General features: G+C 37.4%; 1 protein-coding gene across 1 annotated transcript; it reads right to left on the bottom strand.

The window, feature by feature from the left end:
- Positions 1 to 2,222: 2,222 nt before the first annotated feature.
- LOC139714163 (uncharacterized) lies at positions 2,223 to 14,042 on the bottom strand. The gene is made up of 5 exons (XM_071625882.1): positions 12,744 to 14,042; positions 11,487 to 11,549; positions 8,209 to 8,274; positions 6,769 to 6,846; positions 2,223 to 4,970 (listed from the first exon to the last, which is right to left on the bottom strand). Exons 1-5 carry the CDS (start codon positions 14,026 to 14,028, stop codon positions 4,768 to 4,770), a joined length of 1,695 nt encoding a protein of 564 aa, XP_071481983.1. The 5' UTR covers positions 14,029 to 14,042; the 3' UTR covers positions 2,223 to 4,767.
- Positions 14,043 to 15,535: the final 1,493 nt, after the last annotated feature.

Raw genomic sequence — 15,535 nt, 5'->3', positions numbered from 1 at the left:
GGCTTTGGTAAATCACTTTTACATTGTACGTCCTCCTACGTACTTTGTTTCCTTTCCAAAATAATGTTGCACATTCATAAATATTCATACAAATGTTCTTTTTAAACGCATATGATAGGTCCTCGAACGCTTTTGTAAATCGGATATGTGTGTTGTAGATACAGTGTAGTGTCCTCGTACATCTAGGCAAACTTGATCTGTGCTACCTTTGCAATGAAATGTCCTCGAATGTTTTTACAAACCTGGTCTGTGTTACCTATACAATGAAATGTCCTCATACGTTTATGCAAACCCGTTTTGTGTTCCCAATACAACTGAGTGTCCTCATAAGTTTACGCAAACTTGATCTATGTTACCTTTGCAATGCAATGTCCTCATACAGTTATGCAAACCTGGAATGTGCTACTTTTGCAACTCATTGTCCTCATTCATTTATGCAAACTTGATCTATGTTACCTATACAGTGTAATGTCCTCGATAGCTTTTGCAAACCCGGTCTGTGTTACCAATACAATTTAATGTCCTCATAAGTTTATGCAAACATGATCTGTGTTACCTTTACAATGCAATGTCCTCATACATTCATGCAAACTCGGTCTGTGTAAATTACCTGTACAATGTAAGGTCCTCATACGTTGCTGCAGACTTGGTTTGTGTTTCCTGTACAATTTAATGTCCTTGTTTCCTGTACAATTTAATGTCCTTATAAGTCTACGCGAACTTGATATGTGTTACCTTTGCAATGTAATGTCCTCGAAAGCTTTTGCAAACCCGGTATGTGTTTCCTATACAATTTAATGTCCTCATACGTTTCGTTTTATTAACTCTCACAACATTCAAGAAGTACGTGTATCTGGAAACAAGCATCTTTTCTAATCCCTTTTTAAATTTCTCATTGTACTGTTTTGTTTATTTTGGTGTACCATGGACTTCGTATCTTTTGAAAAGAGTACTTTTGGTATTATCTTTATTATCATTATCATTATTGTTGTTATTATTATCTCAAACAACACAGTGGTCTTCTTCTTTTTATCATTTTTATAATCTCTTCAATTTTCCAAACTCTATTTTTCTCTCTCATCTTCACTTATCTCTTCCTTTTCTCTCTTCTCATTTCTCTTCTCTCTGCAACCCAGCCCCTCTTCATCTTTGTGTGTGTGTGTGTGTGTGTGTGTGTGTTGTAAATGCCAGAAATCCTGGTATGATTTTTATGACTTTGGGGTCGAACAGCCAAGTTCCTTATGATCTTTCATCTCGATTCTCACTCATTCAGATTTGTATGTACTTTATAATTATGTATGATCATCATGTGCAACTGTGCACTTTTATGTATTTTTATACTGATGAGTGAAATAAATGAATCTTGAATCTTGAATATTATTGTTATTATCATTAACATCATCATCATTAATATTCTTACTGCAATCCAGTGAACAGCAATAAGACTAAGATTTTAATACAGTTATTGTGCTTTGGCCTGTTTCAGAATTATTCGTAGAGACAAGCAGACAAGTGACAGAGATTCAGTTAACAGTGGAACACCTCTGAAAGAAAGAATAAAAGCCAAATAGATGAGGAAATAATTCAATAAGGTGGAACCATACTTTAAAGGAACAAAAAATCATTGTGTTCTGTGTAACGTGTATCAAGTACGTTTAGGCCCTGGGCCAGTTCTTTATAAAAAAAACAAAAAACAAAACAAAAAAGCAGTAATATAAATGCATTTTACATTAGGTAATTTTAGCTATCATAAGGAGATTATCATAACAAGGTTCCATTTTACTTATAGAATTCAGATACAAGCAAATTCATCCACTACAAATATTCATATAGATTGTTTTCTAACATTTTTTTTTTAATAAAACTCAACAGGGAAGAAGGAACTTGACATACATGCTGTCAGGCATTCATAATGTATAAACAACTTTTCTCTTACATGTACAAAATCTTGATGGAATGCAAAAATCTCCAGAAATCACCTCTTCATTTCACTTAAAAGGACAGAAGTAACTTAACCTGAAAACCCCCTTTACAGAAGGACTTCGTTAAATTTCAACTACAAAAAATCGGGTAAAAAAAAAAAAAAATGCCCAGGTGATGGCTTTTGTTGTCCACGACCAAGGATTTACTTTAAGAACTCAAAAAGCATAGTATAAATCAACCAAAAAAATATTTTTAGAATCTTTGTCTTCTAGGGCCGATTTTTCTTTTTTTAATATTCATCTCTAGCATAGAAATTATAAATGACAAGTTAAACAGATTACTACATTGGTACATAAGCATACTTTCTCATGTGCAAACTACATATAATTGGTTCAACACAAGGGGAAAAATTAGTGTTGCATATATCCACTTTTAAACTTATGCAAGGCTAATGTTCTGTTCTTTAACTTCTATCCCTCTACCTAAAAATGAGAGAGAGAGAGAGAGGGAGAAAAAGAAGTTATGTAAGTGCTACCTAACTGATCCCAACAATTCTGGATTCCCTGTACCACAAACCTTAGTTACCTACATAAATCTGCACATTACATGTATCCCTAACAAACAAATCACATCATCTTCATAGCATTTACCCAATGACTGTACACAGTGTCTCTTTAAGCACCAAGAAATTGATAAGTATTTATTTTACGGTACCTCTACACACCCTAATAAAAAAACCATAACAAAACAAAGGAACAAATAATGTCAGTAATGCCCAATGGATTTTTTCCAGGGTCCCGTTGCATAAATACTATCATGGTAACGTTGCCATTATGGTAACTACCATGGTAACAGAGCTCAGCAAGCAATCAAAATCAATTTTTCCATGGTGCATGTACTTAATATAATGGCAAAGTTATTATATCAGTAAGCTCTCATGCAATGGGACGTATATCTTAGTAAACTACTAAGAAATGATAATCCACTATTGCAACATACAGATAAATTTTATAACGCAAAGGCCAACCCTCTCTGCTACCAATGCATCCATCCCAGTCTCTTTGTGAGGTTAACAGAAAAGCAAAGGTAAAAAGGTAATCCCTACTGTTCCTAATAATTGGCCCGTATTTCTCCAGTGCATTCCCAGCCTCATTTTGAGATTTTGGGAATTAACATTATACTTCATCCCCACCAAGTCCAACAGTAATGCCAGCCAAATCCGGGTTATATTCCAGAAATCCCACTATAAAACGATACGATATCCATCGTAACACACACAAACACAATAGCTACGAATTGTCAAAAAGTAAAACAAATACAAGGGCTCTCCTACATTTCAAAAGTAGTCCCTATAACTATCAAATGCACGTCATGCATAACACACAAACAAAATTGAATTCACAACCTAATCGTATTGACACATTTTGTCTCCCTGAGCAACGCTCCCTAGCGTCCGATGCAAACAGTGCAATGTTGTAGACAATGGGCTTTCACAAAAAGAGTTTCAGGACAGTACATGGAGCCACTTTAAACTTGGAAAATGGGTGAAATTTGAGCATTTCACTAGACCTTTGAAATTTGACCTCTGGCCTAGTTCACTCAAAAGCTAATCAAGTGATTACCACATCACACTTCATCATTTTGGACCAGGTTGGGGGAAATTTGTTCTTTCCAGTCTGAAGTTATTGCATTGAAGGATAAATTTCATGATTTGACCTTTGGCCTCCAGCTGAGTTAACTAACAAGCTAATGAAATGATTGCCTTATCACACTTCATCCTTGGACCAAGTTTGGGGAAATTTGCTCCTTCCCGTCTCGAGTTATCATGTAAACGGATAAATTTCTTGCTTTGACCTTGACCTTTGACCTTTGACCTCATGCTGATTTCAACCCAAATCTGATCATGTGATTGCCCCATCACACAACATCCTTGGACCAAGTTTGGGATAATTTGCTCCCACCAGTCTTGAGTTATCATGTAAACGGATAAATTTCTTGATTTGATCATGATCTTTGACCTTTGATCTCTCGCCGATTTCACCCCAAATCTACTGAAGTGATTGCCCCATCACACTTCATCCTTGCACCAAGTTTGGGGAAATTTGCTCGTTCCAGTCTTGAGTTATCGCGTAAACGGATAAATTTCATGATCCGACCTTGACCTTTGACCTCAGGCCAATTTCACCCTAAATCTAATCAAGTGAATGCCTTATTCTTCTATTTCCTCTTCACTTCCTGTGAAGGCAATGATTGCTTATTGACAAATAATGGGCAAATATAGAATATTTTGTTTGACCTTTGACACAAATATACTTAGGACAGATATCAGATATGCTACAAAAACATGTCCGCTTCAAGTAATGCACAATAAAATGTGGATGTAGTATACTGCACAAGTGGACGCTTTCCTCCTTTATACACTTTGTTAAAAAAATTAAATGCAAACACACACACATTCTCTTTGATTACAAATAATCCATTGCAGTCCATGGTATAACATGCAGATCTAATGTCAATAACTTCCATACTTCTCAGGAAGGATAGATACAATTGTGATGTTTGTTTTATTTCAGCAATGAATTTATGATATCTTACCTTTCACAAGTGTCATGTGATGAGTTTCTTTTCACACCTTCTTAGAAAATACAATTAGTCATGCAAAACATTTGCAATTGTGCATGGAATGTTTGTTCATGGTTTGATAATTCAATGGAAGTTTATACACATAACCATTTCTTGCAGCTATGATTTTCATCATGGTGATCCCTAATAATTGCGACCCATATCTTTGTGTGTGTACATATATAGCTCTTGTATTCTTTTCCTCATTGAGTTAAGAGGAATTCAATGAGAATTTAGTTTCTTTTGTTTGATAATGTTATAAACCCTGTATTTAATCTTAGTCCAGGGTAGTTTCGCAAGTACAGGATATTTCTCTTGACACTCAATGCATTCTACTTTCCCTGGGACTTTGAAAGTCCTATAATTTGTTTTGAAGAATGTGTCCACAGCATGCTGTTGGGCTGTTGTCCAGGTAATACGTTCAGCTGAAAAAAAGAAAAAGAAAAGAAGAGCTTTTGTAGGTGAGTGAAAAGAATTCACGTACGTATTTGATAACTTCAGGACAGCCACATGTGATGCAAAAATTCGACTAAAATTGAAAACTTTTCAAAATCTGTTTTACTTAGTAATGTACAGATGTCACATATATGTACGTGCAAACCATGGAACGAAGGAACTGGGACAAATGATTCAGAAAATGTCAAACACTGGGACATTCCTGAATTCCCTATACATTACTATGGACAAATTTTTATCTATTTTTTTTTTTTTTACAAAAAAAGTTTGTGAAGGGTGAAATTTGCTCTTCCTGTTAACCCGAGAAATAGGGACTGTCTCTGTCAAACAGGTACAGTTGGTAGGTATTATTTCATCATTTTTTCACTTGACCTTTTTCAAACCCCTATATTGTCCCACTTGAATTACTAATAGTGTGGTGTATTTTAAGCTTGGTAAAAGAATCAAAATAAATGGCGGTAATTTGTCCATGCAGTATTCTTTAAAGACCATTTCAGAAGCAAAACCAATCAGTAGAAAGCTAAGAAGTAGAATACAACAATGAAAGTTTCGTGCATTTTCACCGCTTACCAGCTGAGCATTTTGCTTCAGCAACACTAAAATATGCAAGCTTCAAATATAGGCTTCATTGCACCCCTCACATGTTCCAGTGAAGGACGTGGGCTTACCAAGAAGAAGAAGAAGAAGAAGAATTATCTGACATCATGTCATGAGAGAGCAAGGCTGTGATTACATTGGTTTTACATTGAAGAAATGGATTATTTTTTATTTTCCACATCAAGAATTTGAATTTTTTATAGTAGAACCTCAAAGAATGGCTTATTATAAATCAATAGAAAGCTTGTGAGCTAAAGAACTTAAATGTAAGAAGAAATTTATCTATAATGCTCAAATATGTTAATTACAGTCACAATTTTCATATGCACCTCCTAGCGACCAGAAATGGCAAAAACCAGTCGTCTTTTCCTTTCCAAAGCCTGTGACGTCATTGGTTGTAGCAAGTTGCGTGAAACCGGCTAGTAAACAAACACAATACTAACGCAAGTAATCACACCTTAGTTCTCATGAGACGATGTCAGAGAATTCTGGCTGATGTACAATGCAATACAGCCCATCTTCAGAGCTTGTGAATTTGAGTTCTAAAGTAAATACTCGGCTGGCAATCCGTGAAAATGCATGAAACTTGCATTGTTGTATTTTGTAGCTTACAAGCATTCCATTAGTGTTTAATTTGTCAATTCAAATTTTTGCTTCCAATAAGGTCTTCAAGATTAATACAAACAAAATGGATTCACGTCTGAGTCAACTTTCTGTGTATTCACACGTAACTTAACTGTGATAGAATTATAAACCTGAACATAGCGCGACAGGTATGTTGTCTTGACTCTTCACTACCTTGACATATCATATTAACCCATTCACTACTATATTCTGTAAATCCCCATAGACTTTGTACAGGGCCCACCCGGTTCCCATAGGCAACGGGTTAAAGAAGCTATAACCTGAAATTTCTTTAAATTTGACCTGTGACCTTTAACCTTCATACTCTAGATCTCCAGATTTTCTTCCCAGGGTGATACATGCTTTGAACAGGTTCAAAGTTTTAATCTCAAACAGTTCTTGAGATTAGGTTAAGCTGATGGATCTATGGATGGACAACCTGAAAACAATTTCTCTGGCACCACCTTTGGGTTGACCGAGAGATAAGTAAATACACCCCCTTAAAATAGGACTACCAGCAAAATATGAACTACATGTAATGGTTACCTTTTGATCTCTTTGCAACAGGATGGCTCCTGCTTGGCTTCATAGTCCCACACGGTCCATCGCTCTCATCTGAGAGCTCTGGGAAGAAAAAAACAACCCATTAATATCCTACATTAATTTACCATGGCAATGCAGTTTCCAACACATTAAAACATGACGTCTTGCTTGAAAACTTAGGAAGTAGTTCGATCCGCAATATTTCTACCTGATTTATTGCCATATGCCGTTACCATGGCAATGCAGTTTCTGACACATTCAAAAAAGAGGTCTTGCATATCTTCACCATAAGACCAATGTGTGTGCCAAATTTTATGAGCATTGCTCAGAAACTGAGGAAGAAGATTTGCATCGGACGGACCAGCCGACCAACCACACGCTGATCCCTATACACCTCCTTCAAATTTAGTTTGGCTGTGGTATTAAAAAAAAAAAAAAAATCATATAAATTAGCACAAGTGGAGTGCAACTGGCAGTCTCCCCTGCATTATGCAATTCATGGCAACATTCTTGACTTTGTGACATGGAAATATCACACAAATTCTTTAATATCCCTAAAAGTTGTATAGAATGTGCATGTGCATACTTTCTAAATTATGTTAAAAATTCGAAAACTTAACCTTAGGTTAGGTTTTTTTATGTCGATGACGCCGCCATTTAAAAACGGCGCCTATGTCTCGCTTCTACTATGCAGGCGAGAGAAATATTTGGGACAAAATTTCATGTGTCTGTGTAGAAATTCTGTATTCCTAATGTAGTACAGTACTTTACTGAACAACTTTGTGAGGACATTCATCTGTGAATGTAACACAGAACTTATTTCAATAAATGTATGAGGACATTACAACGCAAAAATAACAGTTCTTGTTTGGATTAATGTTACATATGAAACACAGAACTAGTATGCATAAATGTACGAGGACCTTACACAGAAATGTAACACAGAACTTATTTCCATAGATGCATGAGGATATTACATTGCAAAAATAACAGTTCTTGTTTGGATTAATGTTACATATGAAACACAGAACTAGTATGCATAAATGTACGAGGACCTTACACAGAAATGTAACACAGAAATTGTTGCCATAAATGTATGAGGACATTAAACAGCAAAGAAAAAAACACAGTGCTTGTTCGCACAAAGTATGAGGGCATCAAAACTGCAAATATGACACAGACATTTTTCACCTATACAAAGGAGGACATTCCATTGTTGAATTTGTAACTTCTCTTCCGTTCTTCTTTTTCTTTCTCTATTGTGCCTTTTTTTGCACCTCTTTTAAAAGCCAATGAAAAAGCATTTCCCCTCCCCCAGATATTAATTGGACTACTTTGTATTCATTCGTACTTTTCTATAAAACTTTCTAAATACATGTTCTTTGCTTTTAACTTTTTCCAAGTTGAAATAGGACCATCAGAAAAATATGTACTAATAGTTACCTCTTGATCTCTTTCCAATTCCATGGCTCTTGCTTAACTTAGTTCCATCCCTCTCATCTGAGGGCTCTAGAAAAAAAAAATAGTTGCAACACAAAGTACAATCTTATAGCCAACTAAATCACTCCACACAACTTAATGCTGTTTATTGCATTTAATATCTGAGATTACTACAAATAATATACCATGGCACCATACCACTCCAGTGTGCATGAATATCACTTTTAATTATGGGAAATGTATCAGGATACATTTAAAGTAGGAAATTGGTCTTATTCAAATGACACCGTGTTTCATGTATACAGTGACATCTATGACCTTGACCTTTAACCTCATGACCCTCAAATCTAATCAGACCATTGTTCCTCCCCATATGCATACATGAGCCAAGTTTGAAGTTGATCCGTCAAATGGTTAACTTATTGTGAGAACAACCCATTTTTATGTATATGACTTCTATGACCTTTGACCTTTGACCTTGAGACCCACTCATCTAATCAGATCATTGTTCCTCCCATATGCATACATGAGCCTAGTTTGGAGTTGATTCGTCAAATGGTTCTGAAGTCATCACGAGAACAAAAACGCGACGGACGGACGGACAGATGGACGGACAGCAGACTGACGGACGGACAACCCGAAAACATAATCCCTCCAGCACCCACCTTTGGTGGGTGAAGGCATACAAAATTTAGGCCATGCATACATTCTTCAAGATAACAGAAAGAGCAAAATAAGATTAAGCATGACACATTACTAATAACATGTTTACTCAATTTCAGCTTATGATATGTTACATGTAGACATAGGGATACCCACCATACACCCATATTTTCATGAAGTACAATGTTTTCATGAAATACTTTATTGGCAAAAAATGAAGTAGAATATATAATAAAGAAGTTTGGAAGACACAAATTCCTTTGAGAAACCTTGAGATATGGATTACTGACCAAACACTACACTAACCAGTTAAATATCTGTGATGTCAGTAGATGTATTTCTAGGTACATTTAACTTCTTTTAATTTGAATATCATGAGGACACAGTTGTTTAAAAAAAAGAAATGATGCCAGATGCAATATAAATATAAAAGTAACTGAATATCAGTAATAGGATGGTGTGCAAACAAGGTGTAACTCTAAGATACATTAAATAAACTTACGTCTACTTGACTGGTCATCTTCTTGAACATCTCCATCAGGGGCATCGTCTTCTTCACCCGACTCTGCAGTGAAAATAGAGAGATGAGAGACTTGGGAGAGGGGGTTTGTCCAATGTTTCAAATTTTAGAAAGACAGTTGACTTCAGAAAGGTTGACCTACTTAAAGCACAATTCTCCGGCATGTGGCACTTTCAGTAGCTGTCATTCTAATTATGTTAAATGATCCCTCAACAGCCTACTATACAGATTTCTCCTCTGGACGTCACAGCCTTGTGGCCCTATACACCGCACCTCAAGTGGGCACAGAGTACTCCAAGTACCTCTTCACCTTCAAATGTTTTACATCATGTGTAGGTGGGCTCAACAGGAGAAAGATCCAGCTGGTCTTCACACTAGACAACAAGAGTGGGAATATCCTTGGACGTCATGTGTTGGATGTCAGGGTATGCGCTTGCCCAGGGAGGGATTGGAAAACGGAAGAGAAAGCCTTTGAGAGGTCCAAAGCACCTCAGAAGAAACCCCTCGAGAGGTTGGAGCAAAGTGACATTAGTGGTGGGCGTTACATCTTTCTCAAAGAAGGCAAAGAAGGACAAAGAGACGTTCTACATTCTGGTTCAAGGGTGTGAGAAGTATGAACTCTTCAGGAAGATCAAGGAGAGTCTTGACTTGATGGACTATGTTGAACCGAGTCAGATCAGCCAGTACAGACAACAACAAGTTCAGCAACAAATGCAACTGAATCAACATATCTGCGATGAGCTGCAACGTTACTACAGGAAAATAAGTCGAAGACACTGGGTGGGAATGAGAAACAACAGTGGCACACCTCTCTCTCTCTCGTCCGTTTTTCTTCTATGCATATTTTACAAGTGTTACAGTGCATAGTTTTACTTATTTTGTTATTCTTATAAGTGGATTATGATTTCATTCATGTCATGTTTTAAATCTTGGAGTGCTACACAGCTATGTCAAACATTCACTGTAATTGATCGCTACTTACTAACTACAGGGGAAAATGTATTAGTTGTGAATATGACAATAAGATTGTACATACGTTTTGTACACACTTTTCAGAACTCATGGTGTCACAGTCACTGTGTTACAGAACATGTATTTATAATCTATGTCATAATTCTACTGTCAATTAATTCTTTCCACTGGGTTCTACTTGGTTATTGTCATTGAGTCTCTGATACACCCATTCAACATTACCAGTTTTCAAAATGTTCATTAACTTCACAGATTTGGACAGAAAATCAAGTGCGCAAAAATCCATGTCCATTTTGCGTCACGGTGTTACGGTTCTAATTAATAGCTCATAACTCATTTATCACTGTGAAGTTTTATTCATTCTTTTCTTTTCAAAGTTGCTTGTGATGATAGTCATAGATACACAATAAAACATTGTTCTCAAGTCTTACTGATTGTTTATTATTTTAATACAGTTATGGAGTGAAAATCTAATCAAAGTGTCAGTGTTACAGTTCAAAGTTTACCTTATTTTGTTTTTTTATTAGTGATTTATAATTTCAATCATGTCTTGTTTTATCTTGACGTGTTACACAGCTATGTCAAACATTCACTGTAAATGATTGCTTCTAACTACCTACAGGGAAAAATATATGAGTTGTGAGTACGACAATAAGATTTTACATACAGTTTGTACACACTTTGTTGAAGTCACGTTGTTACAGTCACGGTATTACTGTGCACTTAGTTATAATCTAAGTCACAATTCTACTGTCAATCAAAATTTTCTTTCACTGGGTTCTACTTGGTTATTGTCATTGAGTCTCTGATACACCCATTCAACATTACCAGTTTTCAAAATGTTCATTAACTTCACAGAGTTTGGACAGAAAATCAAGTGCGCAAATATCCATGTCCATTTTGCGTCATGGTGTTATGGTACTAATTAATAGCTCATAACTCATTTATCACTGTGAAGTTTTATTCATTCTTTTCTTTTCAAAGTTGCTTGTGATGATAGTCATAGATACACAATAAAACTTTGTTCTCAAGTCTCACTGTTTGTTTATTATTTACATTTATTGAGTGAAAATCTAATCAAAAGTGTCACAGTGTTATCGTGCAATTGCCCATTAAATAAACTTACGTCTACTTGACTGGTCATCTTCTTGAACATCTCCATCAGGGGCATCGTCTTCTTCACACGACTCTGCAGTGAAAATAGAGAGATGAGAGACTTGGGAGAGGGGGTTTTTGTCCAATGTTTCAAATTTTAGAAAGACAGTTGACTTCAGAAAGGTTGACCTACTTAAAGCACAATTCTCCGGTATGTGGCACTTTCAGTAGCTGTCATTCTAATTATGTTAAATGATCCCTCAACAGCCTACTATACAGATTTCTCCTCTGGACGTCACAGCCTTGTGGCCCTATACACCGCACCTCAAGTGGGCACAGAGTACTCCAAGTACCTCTTCACCTTCAAATGTTTTACATCATGTGTAGGTGGGCTCAACAGGAGAAAGATCCAGCTGGTCGACACTAGACAACAAGAGTGGGAATATCCTTGGACGTCAGGTGTTGGATGTCATGGGTGTGCGCTTGCCCAGGGAGGGATTGGAAAACGGAAGAGAAAGCCTTTGAGATGTCCAAAGCACCTCAGAAGAAACCCCTCGAGAGGTTGGAGCAAAGTGACATTAGTGGTGGGCGTTACATCTTTCTCAAAGAAGGCGAAGAAGGACAAAGAGACGTTCTACATTCTGGTTCAAGGGTGTGAGAAGTATGAACTCTTCAGGAAGATCAAGGAGAGTCTTGACTTGATGGACTATGTTGAACCGAGTCAGATCAGCCAGTACAGACAACAACAAGCTCAGCAACAAATGCAACTGAATCAACATATCTGCGATGAGCTGCAACGCTACTACAGGAAAAAAGAGTCAAAGAAACTGAGTGGGAATGAGAAACAAAAGTGGCACACCTCTCTCTCTCACGTATGTTTTTCTTCTATGCATATTTTACAAGAAAAATACTAAAACACTGCCTTTCAGCACTCTTTCGAAAAGTGGGTGTGATCATTTCCTGTACAATGTCTTAAAAAGATGTCATACTCCCAGACATTGAAATTTGTACCTCTGTGTTACTGTGACTGTCAATAGATCTAAAGAACTAAACTGGATCAAAAATCATTCCATGGGTTTCTAGATACCTTCCCCCTCCCTTTTCCTCATCGAATGAACCAGGATATTTTTTTCACTACACTGGGCTGTACTACCACAACTCTAGGAACATGCGGGTGAATGTATACTTCCAGCATATATGAATAAGCCTCTGTGGATTAATGTTGTACTCGTATATCAGAATGGAAAAGTGTTTTGGAATAAAGATGTTTAAGAATACTTGTACTCACCATTAAGATTGACATTGATACTGTCCAAGGACATCCCAGAACACTCGCTCATCTGTCCCTTTTCCATTAGCAGCAGTATTTTTGCGATCTTAGCTACCTGTAGTGTGTTCTCGGGCAATCTATAAAATTCTCTATGTACTTGAATGTTGTGGCCCATAAAGGTGGCGAGTACATCCAGTTCATTGTCCTTCAGACATAATATCTGGGACATGGTCGCCACATGTTTCCTCAGCTGAGTGGATGTGATGTTTTCTGGATGTTCTGCTCCAGACGACTGAGCACACTTTCTCACAGCATCACAACCCCTATACGGTGTGGTACAACCTGGGCGTGCAAACAGGTACATATTGGACTCTAGGACTCCAGCATCTTGCCTAACGTTTTCATCTGCCAAAACATCAAGTGCTTCTTTCATTCCCTTCGTCAGAACCACAGGAACTGTTCTCCCTCTCTTTCCGGGTATTTCAACTCTTGACAGTTTCTTGCAAAGCTCCTTTTCAAGCTTGTTGAGGCCCTGTAGAACGTCTTTGTTGACTTCTCCAGTACGTTTTTTGTAGTTTTCTACTGTCATCCTTTCCACCTCTCCACTACGCTTCCTATTAAACAGGACAGTCTGGGCAAGCATAGCTTGACCCAACTTGGAGAAATCTTCCCTGCTTACAGAACCTGCTGTGATGTGTGCCATTGACTCCTGCACCTGGCCCTGGATGGTCTTGTGCACCTTTTGTATGTCAGATGACAAAGGAATTATTGTTGGTCTGTTCCTCTTTGCTGCGTACAGAGTCTTGAGGGCACCTGTTGAAACTTTCTCAGCCCATTCAATAGAGCACAGTTCACCAAACTGTTCAGCCTTTTCTTTCTGACTTGTGTCCATTTTTTTCAGTGCATCAGCCATAAGAATCCTGGCACACTTTTTGAGTGAGTGTCCTACTTTCAGCGCTAGTGAAGGTGTCTTATACTTCCCTGAGCTTTCATCCAAGCCTGCTATATTGTTGACAGCTCTGACCACATCATCAAACACCTGTGGGTCAATGGTCTCAGACAAGCAGTTGATGCCTGGTCTTATAGATCTCATTTGAAGGAGTAGCCGACCCATTTCCCTCAACTTTTGTCCAACATAGTTGTAATGGTTTTCTGAATCCTGGAACTTTGACAGAAGTTGTGCACCTAGCTTTATGATTAAATCATCATGCCGCACTGCCAAACTAACATCATCATGAGTCATTCGACGGAAGACCTCATCCCGAAGTCTTACAGGCACTTCTTTTGGCATTGGCAGCATCATGGAACATTGAGACTGAAAACTTCCAGATCCCTTTATTTCGCTTCCAACACACTTCTTTCTGTGTTTCCATAGGTCACTCCTAATGAACCATCCAAAACACTGAGTACAAGGCAAGAAGTCTTTCACTGCTGTTTCATATGTTGGTCGTTTGTAAGGAATGATCAGACCCTTTCCTTCTCTTAGAACTTGAAGATTATGGGAATGGTTGCCCTTATTGCGCAAAATCTCAAGTAAATTATGCCTATTCTTTGACTTCTTTGGATGTGCCATGATTCTTTTCACTTCAATTTCATTGGAATGATGCATTTCAATGTGTCGGGCAAATTTTGGTGTGTCTTTTTCACAAAAGACACAAAAGTGACGTTTGTCCCACTTCCTTCCAGTTGCATTATTTGCTGTTAGAACCTTGATATCCTGAGGTTTCTCTGCCATGTCCATCTCTTGATTTCCAGCATGGTTTTCTGATTCAGGTTGACTGGTATTGGGCTCATATGGATGATCTGCTCTGGATGTACACGGTATGTCCATCTCTTGATTTCCAGCATAGTTTTCTGATTCTGACCTATGTGTAAAGCCAGGTTGACTAGTATTAGCCTCATATGGATGATCTGCTCTGGATGTACACGGTATGTCCATCTCTTGATTTCCAGCATAGTTTTCTGATTCTGACCTATGTGTAAAGCCAGGTTGACTAGTATTAGCCTCATATGGATGAGCTGCTCTGGATGTACGCGGTAAGCGATATGGAAAGACATCAGAATCACAATCATCACTGCTGACTCCACTTGGATTCACCCATGTTGGGTCAGCATCATCATCATCATCATCTATTTCTTCCTATGGAAACAAATAAAACACAAAGTAAATGCAAATGCAATAATCAAAATGAAATATTTTGCCAAGCAAAGCTGGATCTGAAAATAGCTGAGGAATGTCTCCTCATAATTATCACCTATTTCTATTAATACCCCCCATAAAGAGTCATCTCTATAAGTCACTTTATGACATGATACCAGACACAACACACATCAATCTTTAAATATCTGCTTCTTTCTTTTACAGCACCCCCTCCCCCCCCCCCCCCCCCCCCCCCCCCCCCACGGAACTAGAATCTACTGATAGACCACACTTAGTTATCTAACAATTGAAAGAAACCAAACCCTGGGAAAAGTAAATTTTAATGAAAAGAAAACAGGGAGGGAAACAAATTATTTACATGTTTAATTAATATTGGGGAACAGAAGAAATGTCATGAAAGTCTGAGAAGTCTCAATTTACTTTCAATGCCACATACTTATGGTCAACCCTAAATATGTTTCATACCTAAACTTTGGTATTTTCTGCATCATCTCTATGGATGGATTTTGACACAGAAATTGTTTACATATTAAAACGAGGACATACATGTATCACTACTACAACGTAAGCAATTTGAGCATATTTATTGAGGATCCCTATAGGAACCCTTTGAAGGTACAGTGGAACATTGTTATAACAAGGTGCTTGG

Source organism: Diadema antillarum, unplaced genomic scaffold (genome assembly GCF_040938485.1).
Source record: "Diadema antillarum isolate AM-2024a unplaced genomic scaffold, OU_Dant_1.0 seq00002180_RagTag, whole genome shotgun sequence".
NCBI lineage: Eukaryota > Metazoa > Echinodermata > Echinoidea > Diadematoida > Diadematidae > Diadema > Diadema antillarum.
This window is presented reverse-complemented; position numbering and strand designations above follow the sequence as displayed.